The 18,361-nt window shown below is 47.5% G+C and overlaps 1 protein-coding gene across 1 annotated transcript; it reads right to left on the bottom strand.

Moving 5' to 3' along the window:
- Positions 1–8,118: 8,118 nt before the first annotated feature.
- LOC144120180 (uncharacterized) lies at positions 8,119–15,917 on the bottom strand. Its single transcript, XM_077652603.1, has 2 exons — positions 15,685–15,917; positions 8,119–8,580 (listed from the first exon to the last, which is right to left on the bottom strand). The coding sequence occupies exons 1-2, from the start codon at positions 15,915–15,917 to the stop codon at positions 8,379–8,381; spliced, it is 435 nt and encodes a 144-aa protein (XP_077508729.1). The 3' UTR covers positions 8,119–8,378.
- Positions 15,918–18,361: the final 2,444 nt, after the last annotated feature.

Raw genomic sequence — 18,361 nt, 5'->3', positions numbered from 1 at the left:
TCCACTACCAATCGATACGAGCCATCTGGCTTTTCCACCAATAGTGCTGGTGCTCCCCAGGGTGACTTTGAGTGTTCGACAATGCCGCGATCAATCAGGTCCTGCACCTCCCGCTCCATCTCCTCACGTTGGGAGTAAGGAATCCTGTACGCACGCTGGTAAACGGGCGATGAAGTGCCGGTTTCTATCCTGTGCTTTATTACGCCACAGCAGCCCAAATCCAGGTTGGACGCGGCGAATACCTCCGAGTAGTCGTTCAGCAAACCAGCCAGAGCCTCCCTCTCCCTGGATTTTACGTGAGAAAGATCGAACGACACCCTTGGAGCAGCCGAAGGACTAGCATGCTCTACGGTTGCGAGTACCGTATCGGTGGGCTCACGTTGCTCTATCGCAGAGGTGAAGAAAGCCAATGTTTTGTTCTTGGGAAGGCTCAGTGGCTGCTGGCTACAGTTAACCACCCGTAGGGGCACTCTGTGGGCGTCATTAACTGTCACGAGGCACGCGGCTGCCTTCAGGCCATTGCTGAGAGAGTCGACCGGCTCAAGCACTCCCACGGCGCCGCTCTCTACATCTGAAGGCACAAATGCGTACAAAATGTGCTCCGACCAAGGAAGGACGACCGCCTCCTCGACCAGCCGGACGGCAACCCGCGAATATACCTTCTCCAATGATCCCACTGTTTCACGGGTGTCAATATCGGTAATGCGAATCTCAGCCCCTCTCCTGTTCAAAAACGGAACTTTTGAGCCGCCCGCATTAACCTCTTCCTCAGAGAATGAGACTACTACCTTCCCTTTTCTCAAAAAATCCTGCCCTAATATACCTGACACTCCGTTTGGCAGAGACACCGTGTCCGGGCATACGTAGCAGGGGTGCTCCAATGCAATTCCGCCGAGAGAGAAGTGTAACCGGTAGAGTCCACTTATGCCAAGAGGATCCCCCGTTATGCCTACAAATTTGGTTGCCATACCACCAGACGCTTCCAACACCTCGCGGTCCCCCTTCCTTCGAAGCGTGTTAAAACTGCTCTCCTTAAGCAATGTCACCTTTGACCCCGTATCTATCAACAATTCCATACAACAACCATTTAACTTGCAACGCACAACAGGGCATGCCTCGTCGGCCACACAAACTACCACCACCTCATCATCTACTGCTCCCTCCCCACGCTCCTCAGGCTGGGGAGGACTAACTAGTTTTTTGTCCCGGTATCTGGAGCCCCGCTGTAGGCTTGCTTAGGGCGTGTCTCGCCTGCTTCTCTTTGTGGCTCCCCACGGCGCACGTTTTGGCAGAACCTGGCGATGTGTCCGCGACCCTGGCAAGCGAAGCATACGATTTCTTCAAAATCTCGCATACCACGCCTGTAGCTTTGTGGCGGTCTCCGGTTTCCAGCGAATGGGCGCTGTTGAGCGCGCGCTTCAACCTGGCGTTCTACCTGCTGAGTTAGCAGCTGTTCCAAGCGATCTAACCGCTCTGTCAAGAGAGCAACCTCAGGGTTGAGCACCGCTCTCTCTATGACGCGTACTCTCGCTGCGGCTGTCGTTAACGCCTCATTTCGTTCCTCATCCAATGCGGCCTCCACGGCTTGGTCGAAATTGCTCGGCTTGCGCGAGAGCACGAACCGGCGCACGGGGTCTTGCAGACCAGCCACGAACAAAGCGGTCATTTCCTCTTTAAGTATATCCTCCGCGTATTTCTTCCTTAGCTGGTCTCCTTCCTCCTCCCTGCCTAACGTATCGCGTGCTAGGCGCTGAAGCCGCGACGCAAATGTTCGCACGTCCTCCCCTACCATCTGTCCGGCGTCACGGAACCTCTGTACCCGCACGTGACGTGGTTCAGTGTCGAAATGCTCAAACGCGAGCTTCTTAAATTCCGCAAATGATTTTGTGGATTTTACTTTTTCGTCTCGCCAGGCAAAATCATGAGCAGCTCCTGCCATCTTACACCTCGCCATTCCCAGCATTTGAGCATCGGACCATCCCCCCATTTTCCCAATCTCTTCTAGCATGGAAAAGAAATCGCAGATTGGAACCCCTGTCTTATCTCCCGTAAACGGCGGAATGACGCTTCCTAATGCCAGCATGCTTGCTCCGAGCGACGGCTGTGGAGTGGGAGCTCCCTCAGATACAGTCATTTTTTTTTCAAGCCCTCCAGTGCCTCAAGCCTCTCAAATGGGGGTAAAAGTCCCACAATCAGTCCCGTGATTCCCTTTTGATTACAATTTTGAAGTCATGAATGTCACAGCATTCAGAGGACATTTGCTTTTGAGACCCCACTTCTGACACCAGTGTGATGACCCCCATAATGCGCAGGTCCACACGGGACGGAGAGGCAAAGAGACACCGTATGGCTCAGTTTAAACAAACAGGTATATTCAATAATTACACATGATTAAGGTTATACATCAGAGGCTGGGGCGTCCGAGCTTACGTGCCGACGACTTCATGGGGGCGATGGAGTGGCTCCGGAGTTGGGCTCGAGCGGTTGCTGGCGGAAGCTGCACGCCGTCGGGCTTCGGCGCTGAAGGCCCTCTTGGCGAACGATGTCGTCCTCAGCTCAGACTCCACTGCATCCGTTTACATGTGCTTTTAAGCACTTGATTAACAAAGGACTAAGGGCGGTCATTTCCAGTGGCCCGCCCAAAGCATCAATTCTCCAATCCAAAATAACATGCGAGATGGGGACCACCCCTTGGGTTGGGCTTAGCCTCGAACCCAGAGTCTGTTAACAATACAAACTAAATAAACAACAAAAACGCCACCACTCTCTCTCAAGTGAGAGTATACACAGGCTCTCTCTTCGGAGCTAATTCACTAGCGCCTGTCTTTCCACATTCTTGGCGAGTACTGCCTGTCCGCCATGACAGGTGTCCGTCACGGCCCTTCTGGGAATGCGCTTTTGTTCACGAGGCACGGCGGGAAGCTGTGGGTGCCTTCCCGGCGATAGCCCACGTCGAAAGGGGAAGGAGGGAAAGAATGTTGTCTTCGCGGTAGCGCATAGCGTCGGCTGTGGTACGGCGCGCTCTGGCCCGCTGACAGCTCCCTTGTCCTGGAATGTGCCCGGAAATTGGGGAGGATAAAGCCTGTTTCCCCGGGGCGGCGGCGGGTCCGGTTGTTCTGGTCGTCACTCAAAGAGCATGGCTGGGTAATTGATGATGCCGCTGTCACGGGTCTCCGTCTACGCCGCGCCGTCGAACGTGGATCCTCGTAGCACACACGGAATGTCACACCACCCTCGAATAGGTACACTTGGGAGAAGTCACACACAGAGCCGGTTCCGAGCCAAGGATCATCACAGCGACAGTGAGCGGCCAACCTGTACTTTTCAAAGTGGATACAGGGGCCGACGTGACGGCTATTCCTCTTAATGCCTATAAGAAAGCGCATATGGTATCTCTGCAGCGACCAACCAAAAAACTTTTGGGACCTGGCCGAGTCAAAATTTCCACTGCAGGACAACTTGAGGCAACCATAGAGTGGAATAGACAGTCCACCCAAAAACAAGTGTTTGTGATAGACAACTTACACTGGGGACTTCTGGGGAGACCGGCAATCGAGTCCCTGAATGTTCTGCAAAAGCTTCCTGAAGTCACAGAGCCAAAAGACAGTAAGCCAGAAGACTTCCTGACTAAGTATGCAAAGCAAACCTCAGGCCTAGGACTTATCCGTACTGAGTACAAGATAACGCTGCAGCCTGGTGCAAAGCCTTACGCCATAACCTACCCGAGGAGAGTACCGCTCCCAATGCTGCCAAGTGTTAAACGAGAACTGGAACACATGGAGACCATCGGAGCGATTGAAAAGAGACCAAGGCACTGAATGGTGTGCACCGATGGTAGTAGCAAGAAAGAAGGGTGGACAGCAGATTATCTGTGTCCACTACAGTGGTCTCAACAGCTGCATCCTCGGGGAAAGAGTTTTGATGCCTACCGTCGACGAGTGCCTGAAAAAACTTGCTGGAGCCAAGTGGTTCATTCGCCGAGCACACTAACCGTGCACGTTAAAGATCCTCAGGTGGTAGAATTATTCCGGAGCCCTCCACTACGTCACCTCTTTCCTCCTTTCTTTCACTCCCTCCTTTATCCCTTCCCTTGCGGCGCGGTTCAGGTGTCCGCCGATATGAGACAGATACCGCGCCATTTCCTTTCCCCCAAAACCAATTATTATTATTATTATTATTATTATTATTATTATTATTATTATTATTATTATTATTATTATTATTACGAAGTGGTTCAGCAGGCTAGATGCAAAAGCAGGCTACTGGCAAGCTCCACTAGCACACGACTCGCAGAAGTGCACTACCTTCCTAACGCCATTCAGAAGACAAATTTCTGCGATTGCCTTTCGGCATATCGACGGCACCTGAATTATTTCAGAGAGAGATAGATGCTCAGAGGGCTAGAGGGTCAAACCTGTCTTCAGGATGATAGAACCATGTTTGGAAGAACGCAGGAACTGCACGACAAGCACTTACAGAAAGTATTCCAACGGCTTCAAGATGCTGGTATAACTCTGAACAAAGAGAAGCGCGAGTTCAGCAAAGAAACAATCAAGTTATTAGGACACGCCGTCACGGCTGATGGCATACGTGCTGGTCCTGAAAAAGTCAGAGCTCTTACTGAATTTCCACCACCCACTGATGTTATAGCAGTGAGGTCATATCTTGGAATGGTCAAACACCTTGTCAAGTTTCTTGCAAAGCTACCACAGCTGGCGAAACCGCTTCGGGATCTGCTTCAACATGACGTCTACTGGTATTGGGACAAGGCATATCAAGACAGCTTTGATGCTATTGAAACACCCCTTACGACAACACCAATACTGGCACACTACGATCCCCACAGCCCGCTTACGGCGTCAGCTGACGCTTCTTCTTACGGCCTAGGGGCGTTCCTCCTACAAGAGATGTCGGGACGACGCCTACCTTTCGCATATGCCTCCCGGTCCCTCTCCGAAACCGAACAGCGCTATGCGTAGACTGAAAAAGAGGCCCTGGCAACCACGTGGGCCTGTGAGAATTTCCGTCCATATCTCCTTGGATTACAATTTCATGTAGAAACGGACCATAAGCCCTTGGTGCCATTACTGTCGTCGAAACGATTAGATGAACTCTCTCCACGCTTGCAGCGCCTGCGAATGAGACTACTGGAGTATGACTACACAATCTCCCACACACCAGGCAAGAAGATCCACACAGCTGATGTCTTGTCACGCAGACCAATAGCAGAGAGGGTCGCCAACCATCCAAGAAGTCTCTATGCAGCAGTACTAGAGTATGAATTACTCACGATATAACTACTTCCGGCATCCGCCGACATGCTTGAAAGGATCAAGGCAGCGCAGGACCAGGACCCCACGATAGCTGAAGTCAAAAGCTACTGTTCGACGTCCTGGCCTAAAGTAGTGTCACTGCCATATCCAATACAGCAGTACGTCACTGTTTCTCACGATCTTGCATGTGTGCAGGACGTTCTTCTCAAGAGAAACTACATAGTTATGCAACCGAGTTTGCATAGTGAAGTGTTTGAACTCCTGTACAACTGGCCACCAATGCATAGGCATATGTCGTGCTTGTGTGTGCTTGTGTGAACTTGTGTGTGTGTGCTAGTATGTTGTGCTCGCAGCGCCTGCAAATTAGACATTCAAAACTATTTCTCCCGTTGCCCAGTGTGCCAAGAGTATCGAAAAATTGGTGTCGAACCATTACTCGACACTCCACTGCCCAATTATCGATGGGAGGTGGTTGGAATAGATCTTCGCAATGTAAACGGGGAGAACTACCTTGTAGTGACGGACTGCTTCTCAAGGTTCTTTGAGTTGAAAAAAGCTGAAAAGGACAACATCACGAAAGCAATTGAATAGACCTTTGTTAGATTTGGGGCATCTGCCGTCATCCGTTCAGATAATGGGCCCCAATTTACCTACGCTGAATTCAAGTTATTTACTTGAGAATGGGGAATACAGCACATCAAAAGCAGCCCGTACTATCCCCAAACCAACGGAGAGGCATAGAAAACTGTACTAACTGCAAAACGGCTGCTCAGGATAATCGCCAAACATTAACAAAGCGCTGTTAGCTGACCGTGACACGCAAGCTCGCGAAAGTTACTCTCCGGCTGAGCTACTCATGGAGCGCCGAGTGAGAACCGACGTGCCAACTGTGTCAACGGAGTTCCGACAGCGTTGGAACACTCGCCCTAACCACAACAGAAACCAGGTGTACAGGGCAAAACAACACATTGATTACGACCGCTGACAGAGTCTGTGAAAGAGAACGACTGCTGCCGAGCACAGCAGTTCGCATCCTCTACGGCGCGGACGCAAAAGGGGTAGTGATTGCCCCGGCTCCCTCTCCGCGTTCTTATGTGGTACAAACCACAAGCAGGATAACTCGTCGCACCAGCAGTCACCTCCAGCCTCTGCAACCAGGGATGGTCACGACAAGAAGTGGACGCGTCGTGAAGCCCCCGAATCGCCTGGACCTGTAGCCCAACAACTCTCGTAAAGAACGGAGGGTGTGGTGAGCGGCAGGACTGATAGATGGCGCCACATGCGTGAGCAGCCGGAACGCGCAAGGGACTTCACTTCACTTCACTTTATTACCTTAAAGACCCCACTTTGGGGGTGTTACATAAGGGGTGGGAGTACAAATATGGGTTGAATATGGTTGCTTACATGATATTTATGAAATGCATATTTAAATTGTTCACAAAACTTGATTGGCAGGTGATGGCATCAACGTCGTGGGGAAGGCCATTCCAGTCTTTAGCAGTGCGAAGAAAAAAGGATGCGGAAAAAGTGACGGTGCGGGAGCGTTGGCATGACACTTGCAGTGGATGGCCGGTGCGATGGCCAACGCCGATGCGCAGAAGACGTGTGTCCCTGTGGCTGCGATTTAAAGTTCAATAAACCCGGTTTGTTTAAGCCCGCCTTGTACTTACTGCTCGGACACAATAAGCAGCAAGGCAGCTTCAGGAGCCGTGCACGGTAATAGTTCGTCCGACATTAACGCACCAGTGGGTATACGCCAACGTAAGGTGTCCGGTTTACGCGGCTGTACACACGCACCAATCGAGTGCAGATGTGGACGCACTAGCAACCACGGCAGAGGGACGGCGGAAAGTGCTATCGCATGTTGTTTTTTTCTTCAGATGCGACAAAGGTTCTGAACAACTGGCGCCCACACGGCCGACGCATGCTGGCGGATCACAACGACACGTCTCCCAATAATTCGTGTTGATGCCGTGTGACAGGATCGCCAGCCCAAAGAAAAGACTGTTTTGGCGGACTAGTTTACCGTCTGTTCCCACACCGTGAGTCGGCCTTTACTGCAAACGCATGCGGAACAAGGAGCACAAGTCCGCGACAGTATATTTCTCACGACATAACGCATCATTGTATACCCCTGACAAAGGCAAAGCACATATGTCACCTATCCATCCACGGCAACAGTATTAAAGCAAATGTAAAAATTCAAGAACTACAACGCGCACCAGCTGGCGCTCATTATATGCATTACGGTGGTTATATACGCCAATAATTTTTGGCTTCCGCAATGACAGAAAGGCACACGTCGATGTTGTTTCATTTGTTCTCTATGCATATTTCTCGTCAATTGAGATGGTTTGCCCAACTGCCGCACTTATGACGTAAGTTCAGCATATTCTTTTTTCACCGTAGAAAATTCTACCACACAGCCCTCTGCCGGTCAGTAGCACGTACCCATTTGTGCCTCGTTATTTTTCGTTTATTGTTTTAGAGACGCTTCATGAAGACACCACCGCCGGTCATTAAGGTTATCACAAACCACACGAAATAGTCAGAAGCTGCAACTTCTCGCCTGCCCCCTCCACCGGCGTTTCCACACACGCCGAGTGCCTCCTGTATGCACCGCAAGCTTCTCACATCCGTTCGGCCTTGCTCGTTCTAGTCTTCTCCTATCCTAACTGGACCTTTTGCCGCAGTCCTCATGAACTTATATGGCCCCTAGCCATCAACGACAGGAGGCAACCGCTGCAAACTGATGAAGCATAATACTACGCACTGAAATTTCGCACATGGTTTTTATTATAATGAGCGTTGATTCCGACTTCTTCTGATGTGCTGTTTATGAAAATTGTCTTTAATTACAAGTGACACAGAAACGTTTCAGAGCAGCCTGGAGTGCAAGATATCACAGAGTCCATATGAGAATGACGTCTAAGTTGATTGCCAGGAGCAGTTAAATTTTTAGCAACTTTAGGCTATAACTTTAGACGATAACACGCCACCAGTGCGATAATGAGAAATTCCGATGCGCTAATTTTCACGAAACATGCGGTGCGAAGTGCCGGCTCCGAAGACACCGCCTTTCCATAGCGGTAGTTAGGTAGTATCTCAGAACGGTGTTTCAATCCTGCTGTTGCGTGACGCGGCTCGACGCCCCTTCCTCGGGAGAAGAGCCACAGCGGGACCCGCCAGCAACTTCTTGGCTTCTTCTTCCGCTGGGATCCAGTCGCTGTCGGGAGTGTCAGTCTCTGTTCCTTGCTCGGACTTGTCCTCGGTGGCGGCGTTCGTTGTAATGTTTGCCTCGTCATTTCTACGAACGAAGGGAAACGCTCTGTCACCCTGCCCCGCGGCTGATATGCGACGACGATAACGCTCTTGCATACAGCACCCCCAAACAGCACCCCCGCCGAGACCAGCTCAATGAAACGACCGCCCAGACCATATAAGGGACATATGCCGGAGCGCCCACCCAACGATTGACATCGCAACCCCAGGTTGTTTGTCCCCGGTGTCCTGGAGCGTTGAAAAATTAACTCCGTTACGAATACCTTCGTGTTCAACGGCCGAGAACGTAATGGAAAAGAACTTATTGGTTACTTTACTCACTACTTTGTTAAAGTTCCTGTCACTGCCCCGGAGATAATCCCTCGAAGAAACAGTATACCGAGCAGCATTGGGGATAGTATTTTCCTTCAGCCAACAGATTACTCTGAGCTTTTTGTTATAGTGATGGCTTTGCCGAACAGCAAGGCTTTAGACGCAAAAGACCGTCAAATAAAGCCAATAAAGTGCGTCTTAAGTTTAATTGCACCTATACTTGTTCATGTATTCAAATCAGTGATCGAATCGGGAATTTTCCAGGATGCAATGAAGATTCCTAAGATGTCAGCAATTTTTAATGCAGGAAACCACTACTTGCTTGCAAATTACCGACCAATATCCGTCCTCCCAGTTTTCAGCAAAGCACTAAAAAAATATGTTTCTTAAAGTAACAAAGCTTTTTAAATATATATGTTATCATCATCAACATCATCATCATCATCATCATCAGCCTTACTACACCCACTGCAGGGCACAGGCCTCTCCCATGTCTCTCCAATTAACCCTATCCTTTGCCAGCTGCATCCACCCTTTGCCTGCAAACTTCTTAATCTCATCCGCCCACCTAACCTTGTGCCGTCCCCTGCTACGCTTACTTTCTCTTGGAACCCACTCCGTTACCCTTAAAGACCAGCGATTATCTTGCCTTCGCATTACATGCCCTGCCCAAGCCCATTTCTTTCTCTTGATTTCGACCAGGATTTCATTAACCCGTGTTTGTTCCCTCACCCACTCTGCCCGCTTCCGATCTCTTAACGTTACACCTATCATTTTTCTTTCCATGGCTCGCGGCGTTGTCCTTAACTTAAGCTGAACTCTTTTCGTTAGCCTCCACGTTTCTGCCCCGTAGGTGAGTACCGGTAAGATTATGCTGTTGTACACTTTCCTCTTGAGGGAAATTGGTAAACTGCCACTCATGATCTGCGAGAATTTGCCATATGCGCTCCACCCCATTCTTATCCTTCTAGTTATCTCCCTCTCATGATCCGGATCAGCTGTCACTACCTGCCCTAAGTAGACGTATTCCGGCACAATTTCTAGGCTCTCGCTGCCAATTGTGAACTGTTGTTCCCTTGCTAGGCTGTTGAACATTACCTTGGTTTTCTGCATGTTAATTTTTAGACCCATCGATCTGCTCTGCCTGTCTAACTCGTTGATCATGATTTCCAGTTCACCTCCTGAGTGACTCAGCAAGGCAATGTCATCAGCAAATCGCAGATTATTTAGGTATTCTCCATTTAATCTTATTCCCAACTGTTCCCAATTCAGGCCTCGAAAAACCTCCTGCAAACATGCGGTGAACAGCATTGGCGAGATCGTGTCTCCTTGCCTGACGCCCTTCCTTATTGGAATTTTATTGCTGACTTTATGGAGGACTATAGTAGCTGTGCAGTTGCTATATATATCTTCCAGTATTTTGACATAAGGCTCTTCTACCCCCTGATTACGCAATGCCTGTATGACTGCTGAGGTTTCCACTGAGTCGAATGCTTTCTCGTAATCAATGAAAGCTATATAGAGAGGTTGGTTATATTCTGCGCATTTCTCTATCACCTGATTGATCGTGTGAATATGATCTATTGTGGAATATCCTTTACGAAAGCCTGCCTGATCTTTTGGTTGATTAAAGTCTAACGTTGCCCTGACTCTATTAGCGATTACCTTAGTAAATACTTTGTAGGCAACGGATAGTAAGCTGATCGGCCTGTAATTTTTCAAGTCCTTGGCGTCTCCCTTCTTATGAATTAAGATAATGTTTGCATTCTTCCAAGCTTCTGGTACAGTCGAGGTCATAAGGCATTGCGTATACAGGGTGGCTAGTTTTTCTAGCCCGATGTCCCCTCCATCCTTCAACAGATCTGCTGTTACCTGATCCTCCCCAGCTGTTTTTCCCCTTTTCATTGCTTCTAAGGCTTTCTTTACTTCATCTTTCGTTACTGGCGGGGTGACGCATTGCTGTGCACTGCTGTCTTTCTCATTAGCGCTCTGATTACATTGGCTACTGTACAGGTCTGTGTAGAACTCTTCGGCTACGTTAACTATCTTATCCATATTGCTAATGACATTGCCCAGCTTGTCTCTTAATGCATACATCTGGTTTTTACCTATGCCTATGCCTATGCACTGCAGCGATGGCGTAGAGGTAGAACATCCGCCTCGCGTGCAAGAGGACCGGGGTTCAAATCCTGGTGCCGCGCAATTCTCCACCGGGTTTAAAAAAGAAAAAAATCCGCGTGTCGATGGAATTGCACTACCAGGCCTGGAGTGCGGCCTGATCTCGGTGACCAAAACCGACAACGCACTCCCTCACCAGAGCAGGATTTGGCCACCCTGGTGTAGTACTTGGCCACAACCTTCTATGATCAAACCAATTAACCCTCGGCCCTCAGTCCCCAGCGGCTGCAGAGCAACTGACCACGGCGGCGGTCAGACCTGTGACGCAGCGGAGGGTGCTAAGAATCTCTGGCTCCGGACAGGCCGCCATTGGAATCTGAACCTGGCAACGTTTAACGCTAGAACTTTAGCTAGTGAGGCTAGCCTAGCAATGCTGTTTGAGGAAATAGCGGGAATTAAATGGGATGTGATAGGGCTTAGCGAAGTTAGGAGGACAGGTGAGGCGTATACAGTACTAAAGGACGGACACATACTGTGCTATCGCGGGTTAGAGGATAGACGAGAACTAGGTGTGGGTTTCCTCATTAATAAGGATATAGCTGGCAACGTAGTGGAGCTCTACAGTATTAACGAGAGGGTAGCAGCTATAGTAATTAGGCTGAATAGGAGGTACAAGCTGAAAGTGGTGCAGGCCTACGCACCCACATCCAGCCATGATGACCAGACCATTGAAAGCTTCTATGAGGACGTAGAACCAGCAATGAATAAAGTAAAATCGCAGTACACTGTCCTGATTGGCGACATCAATGCGAAGGTGGGGAAGAAGCAGGCTGACGACCACGCGGTAGGTGACTATGGGATAGGCTCTAGAAATAGCAGGGGATGGTTATTAGTCGAATTCGCGGATAGAAATAATTTACGGATCATGAATACCTTCTTCCGCAAACGAGAAAACAGGAAGTGGACCTGGAAGAGCCCCAATGGTGAGATTAAAAATGAAATCGACTTCATACTATGCGCTAAACCTGGCATCATTCAGGATGTGGCCGTCCTCGGAAGGGTGCGTTGCAGCGACCATAGAATGGTAAGGTCTAGAATTAGCTTAGACTTGAAGAGGGAACGGGAGAAGCTAGCGAAGAAGAAGCCATTAACGAGTTAGCCGTAAGAGGGAAAGCACAGGAGTTTAGGATAGCGCTGCAAAACAGATATTCGGCCTTAACTGAGGAAGATGATCTTGATGTTCATTCAATGCACGATAACCTGACATCAATAATTACGGAGTGCGCAGTAGAAGTAGGCGGTAGGACAGTTCGAAAAGATACCGGGAAGCTATCTCAGGTGACGAAAGATCTGATTAAGAAGCTCCAAAACATGAAGGCATCTAACACTACCGATAGAATAGAGCTAACGGAGCTATCAAAGTTAATAAATAAGCGCAAGGTAGCCGACATAAGGAAGTTTAATATGGAGAGAATCGAGCATGCTATAAAGAACGGAGGTAGCCTAAAAACAGTGAAGAGGAAATTAGGCATATATGTTAAAACTACTGCAAAGTTTGAGTTTGTGCAGGGTAAGTCTACGGAAACGGCGCTGTTAACAATAAAGGAACGAATTCTGCAAAATGCTGACAAAAACATGTCCACAGTAGCTCTTTTCGCGGACTTCAGTAAAGCATTTGAATGCCTCGACCACCAAATTCTAATCAAAAAGCCTCAGTTATATGGGATTTATGAGCGATGCTCAGACTTGCTAAAGCCCTGCCTTAAATATAGTGCGCAGTTCGTACACCTAAATAAACATAACTCATCACTTTTCAAAGTTAAATATGGTGTTTAGGCTTTTTATGCTTGTCTTTTAAGCTTTTTTAGTTAAATATGGTTTTCTAGGGCAGCATACTAGGTCAGCTCATATGTAATGTATTCATCAATGATACCGCAACTGTATATAGAGAATACAATTGATTTAGTACTGAAATGCAATGAGGATCAGCAAAAGTTGTCTAAGGCGGTCAAAACTAAATTGAATTAAAATTAATGCTGCGAATACAAAAGCAATAATTTGTTTGTGCTAGGAATAAGGAAGTTCCAGCTAACCCGTATTTTGAGTTTGATTACCAGGAAATAGAAGTCGTTCACGTCCATTAATTTCTTGGTGTATACTTTTCATTGAATTTAAGTTGGGGCACTAATATTAGTTATCCATGCAAGAGACTATCTTCTATTACGGAAATTTTGCCGCGCTCTCGCAGCATACTTCCCAGGAAGACAAAACTTAGATCTATCAAGCATTGTTTAATTTCAATTTATTTTATTGTACATTACTTTGACATACAACCACAAAAGAAAATATAAACATAATAAATCCTTTTAAGTTGTTTGAAATAATTCCTGCAAAACACGTTTATGCATTCCCCTTACTAAATTTTTTTTTATTTTTCGTACCCTGCAGTTACTAACCACAAAGCCTCACTGGCTGGTTTACAGCATCAAAGAACTAATATATCCACCAGAAATCTGGAAGTATGGGAAATTCCTAATTTCCATACGTTTTACAAAAGCCAGTCTTTGGCTCACAATCTTCCAGTATCACTTAAAAAATTCACATATATAGTAGGCTTGCATCGAAGAGAGCTCAGGTCTTTGTAGAACTGTAGAAAGCATTATGTTGTCTTGCGTGTGTCCACTGTTTAGTATGTCATAAGTAGCTTTCTATGCAATTATTTTTTATAATGTCCAATGATAATCAGGCCTTTGTTTTCTGAGCTCAAATAAGAACTCTGTTATATTGCGTGTTTACTGTTTTAGGGCGTAATTAATACATTTCTGATGCAGCTATTTTTTTTGTACTGCCCAATATTTATATCAGGTTTTCAATTGTTTCTCAACTAATTATTTGATGATTATTGGTGCTATAGCTGTGCCCTCTAATTTACTGCTACTGTAGACCAGATAATTCTCTACCATGCTCACTGATGATGTCTCTCACTATTCCCTGATTAGAATAGTCTGCAACAAACTTCCGTTTACATCATGCTCTTCATCCGTGATCCCGCCTTCTTCTTCCGACCGTCTTTTCATGCTCCCCCTTCTTGATACGCACGCAAGCCATTACGCAATTCATGGCAATATCGTTGAGCATACGAATCACCTTCTTCCGATAGTGTCGATGGCTACGCACTTGTTTCATTACGAATATACGCGGTTTGAGCAACGCATATTGGCGGCTTTTGCGGACCGTATCCTGCATGTGTTAGCCCGAATCTTTACAGCGTAAAGATGGGTTGAGCAGAAGGGACATTCACATTGCGCTTGTCCCGTTGTCTTTCATGTGAATGTCCCTTTCGCGCAGCTTATCTTTACGCTACAATCTACCAACTTGCCAAACAAAATTATCTTACTGAAGCTTTAGAGAGCTGCCGCTGGGTACGGTTGCACGCAGTTCTTCAAATGAGTTCTCGGGAGCGTTGAACCGTAATGGGCCTCGAGCTTTCTCTCTAAAAGGTCGGCGTCGAATGGGGAGGAGATTCGGTGTGGCCAATCTCTTTGTGGAAGCAGGCAGGAAAGCGAGGCCGAATGCCATCTAAGTGAGCTCAATTGTGTGGTGCATCGCAGGAACGCTGGGCTCAGAAATGAGTCGAAGTTGTCGTAGGTTCTTGGTGTTATGGGCTAGAATCCGAAAGATAGCGAAGGTTTTCAAGTACGCGACAAAAACTGTTGTACCCATGTCCTGCCGTTTACAAAACACGTCAGAAGCTATTGGCTTGCAATGGAGCGCACGGCCCTTTCAAAAGAACGTCTCTTCTTTCAAATAGGTAACCCGAAAATACGTCATTTTTCTTTTTCCCTTTGCACACCTCCGTCCTACATGTGCGCACGTTGTGTTACGTCGTGAACAATAATTAGAGTTTGGACGTTAAATAAACACACAGACTTCGTTTCCTTACATTCCATCTTACAGCGAAATGATGCCTGCAATTTCTTGTGAATACGGGATTGAGACATGCTGTGCGAGCAACAGAACAGACTAGCTTTAATAACTGCGTCACTTTAGGTACAAAATGAACTCAAATTTTCGTCGGCACAAGGAAACAACGTTGAAGGACGGGCGCTTTTCAACGTTAACCTTTTTCAAATTACGATCAACTGCCATAATGTTTATGTGCGGGCGGACAATGTTAGGAAATGGCTGCACATCAATCGTGCACTATTGATGGGTAGCCATCACCTAACATTGTCCGCCCGCACATAAACATCATGGCAGTTGGTCGTAATTCGAAAAAGCTCGACGTTGGAAAGCGTCTGTCCTTTAACGTTGTTTCCTTGTGCCGACGAATATTTTAGTTCATTTTGCACCTAGAGTGACGCATTTTTTATTGCTAATCTGTTCTGTTGCTCGAAAAATAGAGTGATTGAGTCGCATGATGGGCGAGAAGCAGAGATGCCATTCTGAATGTGCGGGGTTTAACGTTCTAAGGCTACACTTTGGCTATGTTGAGGGACACCGGTTTGGAGGATTTCAGATTAACGTCAACACTCGGGGCGCTATTATCGCACAGCACAAATTCTGGCATCGAGCTGTGATTTGCTAATATATTTAGAGTAAATGGGCCGCTGGACGGTTGAGCACCCCGCTGTTCCCAGAATAAGTCCTGATTCGGTAAGGAAACGAATCCCAGGTGTCTGTCCCCTTTTATGCTTACGCTTGTCTCCAAGGTGCGGCGTTGCCACGCGTCAGGCGCTCGTCTCGGCCCCTGTACTGGGCGATCACGAGGTATGCGACGCCTGCCAGTGCTGCGAGTGCCAGGGTTGCAGCCACTACTGATGTGCAGTGACTGCCGGTCTCCGACCCAACGCCCGTAGCGGTCGTCACTCTGGACTCCTGCAGATTCGTTGACTGCTGCCATGTCAGCACCGCTTTTTCAGGTTCAGTCATCTTCCTCTTCTTTCACTAGCACGACCTCTACTAACGCGCACCGTCAGTGCCACTGTGCAAACTCTGCAGAAGCATATTTGCTGTACTACGTTTAAGTCGCCAAATGTTAAGCACAAATAGGTGAAAATGAAATCATTTCATTCCTACTTCATCAACAATACAGCTTCTGCTTTCTTTTTTTGCTTCCATGTTCGATTTCAGAGTGAAGGTTTCAGTAAATGGCTGCTTCTCGACGCCGATGGATGGACGGCACACAGTAGTGGCATGAAAACTGGCGGCAACACTCAAGCGCCGCCTTAAGGGTATGACGTGATAGCGTGAATGGGTTAATGCTCACATAATCAGAATTGCTGTGTTGTATCCATTGGTTTTGGTTTCGAATTGATGGATTGGCTACTTGCTTGTTTGTGCTTATGTGTGCCTGTTGATCGGCTGCTTGTGTCACGTGCTTGTTGTCTATAAATACTTGTGCGTATCCAATAAATTGCGCCTTTGTTCCCAGTTTGTGTTGAGTCTTTTCTTTGCACGGCCCTCGTCTGATACTACATTGGCGACGAGGATGGGATATCAAATGCAGTTTGTGTGTTGTGTTTTGTTGGGCTTAATGGCGGATAAGCATCTAAGGATATCATGCGCCAAACTCAAGGTGTAGGAAAATTTCTTTTTGCTGGATTTTACAAATGTGAAAACCCATCCATGGTGTAGATGGCCTAAAACTTTAGTTCGTGTTTTTTAGTAATGCGAAAGTAAAGAAACTTTAAAATGGCTATTAGTGAAAGCTTTAAAGATAGTCGGGTAACCTTAGCAACCATCCTTGCCCCGGCAAGAATCTCGAGGCTCCGAACCCATCAACGTAAAAAGAAAAAAACCTCAGCCCTCTTTTCAGGAATGAGAAAGTGGTTGATGTGTACCACCATATGTAGGAAAGTGCAGGGTCGGATTTTAGAGTTTTTAAAGGAGACCTGCTTCCCTTATAAAGCTAAAAACATTTGGGATATCAATAAATGCATCTTAGCCTAAAATGAATACCGGGCGAAGGGGAATGTGTTCTTTGTAGAGTCGAGTAAAATACTTTTCCCTTAGTGGATCAAGTTCTGTGCATGAGAATAGAATGTGGTGTACTGTAATTCCATCTCCGCACTTTTTGCAAATAGGGTTGTCTTCTTTTGTGAGCAAGCAGTTGTGGGTAAGGTGTGCATGTCCAATACGAAGACCGCATAAAATTACTCCCACGAAACGTTCCTGGTGCCTACAGGTTTTCCATTCGCCCAATACAGGCTTTACCAAATGCATTTTGTTATTTACTCCTCTGTCCCAGCTTTCTTGGCATTTAGCCTTGAGATTACTGTGTAATAATTTTATGCAGTCTCTATGGGGCAAGCTGACTTTCTCGATTGCACGACTGCCAGCCAGTGCAGCGCATTTGTCGGCTCTTTCATTACGATGTATTCCAACATGGCTCCGTACCCTGCAGACCTTTATTATATGTCCCTGTGTTCTGACTTTTCCTGTGTTGTGTAATATACTTCCTGTGAATGGTTCGACTGCGTTTATGCATTGTAATGCCGTGAGCACGCTAAGTGAACCTGTGTAGAATATGCTGTTTTGAATGTTATTCTTTATTATACTTCCTACAGCTACAGAGACAGCATAACATTCCGCTGTACAAGGGCCAAGCACTCGCGTTCCGTGATGGAGTAATTGCGCTCTGATGTAGAGAGGAGGCGGCTGGCGTAGGCAATGACACTGTCAGACCTTTACTGCCACTGAGAAAGGACAGCACCGATTCCGTGACCGCTGGCGTCAGTACGGAGTTCAGTGGGAGTGGCTACATACAAGTGCGCCAAGACGGGCGAGGTAGTGAACTTCGAAATTAGAGCGGCAAAGGCGTTTTCTTGTATGCGCTCCCAGATGAAAGACATGTCATTTTTGAACAGCTCACTGACGGGGTGGGCGATGTCAGCAAAGCCGGGAACGAATCGGCGGAAGTAGGAGCACAACCCCATGAAGCTCCGTACTTCGTTGCAGGAACGCGGATCCGGGACATCCTTAAAGGCGCGGATCTTAGATGGATCAGGGTGAACACCCCTGGCATCGACGACATTGCCCAAGATTGTGATCTGACGACGTGCGAAACGGCATTTGGAGGAGTTTAGCTGCAGGCCGGTATGACGGAACACGGAAATAATATTGGAAAGGTCACCGAGGTGAGAGTAAAAGCTGGGGGAGAAGACAATGACGTCGTCTAGATAGCAGAGGCACGTGGACCATTTGAATCCGTGCAGAATGGCGTCCATCATACGCTCGAAGGTGGACGACACGTTGCATAAGTCAAAAGGCTTAACTATGAACTGATACAGCCCATCAGGCGTCACAAACGCGGTCTTCTGTGTTCTCTTGTGTTCTGTTTTATGGCACATAGGCGGCTAAGGCCATCATGCGCC

This window comes from Amblyomma americanum, chromosome 2 (assembly GCF_052857255.1).
Source record: "Amblyomma americanum isolate KBUSLIRL-KWMA chromosome 2, ASM5285725v1, whole genome shotgun sequence".
NCBI classification, from domain to species: domain Eukaryota; kingdom Metazoa; phylum Arthropoda; class Arachnida; order Ixodida; family Ixodidae; genus Amblyomma; species Amblyomma americanum.
This window is presented reverse-complemented; position numbering and strand designations above follow the sequence as displayed.

What these genes read in the sequence shown, in the direction of transcription:
- LOC144120180 (XM_077652603.1), bottom strand. Translation starts at nt 15,917, where the DNA reads ATGACTGAACCTGAAAAAGCGGTGCTGACATGGCAGCAGTCAACGAAT. An exon ending in GCCGCACCTTGGAGACAAGC is followed by an intron (nt 8,581 to 15,684) that starts GTAAGCATAAAA and finishes CTTCGTTCGTAG; the next exon opens with AAATGACGAGGCAAACATTA.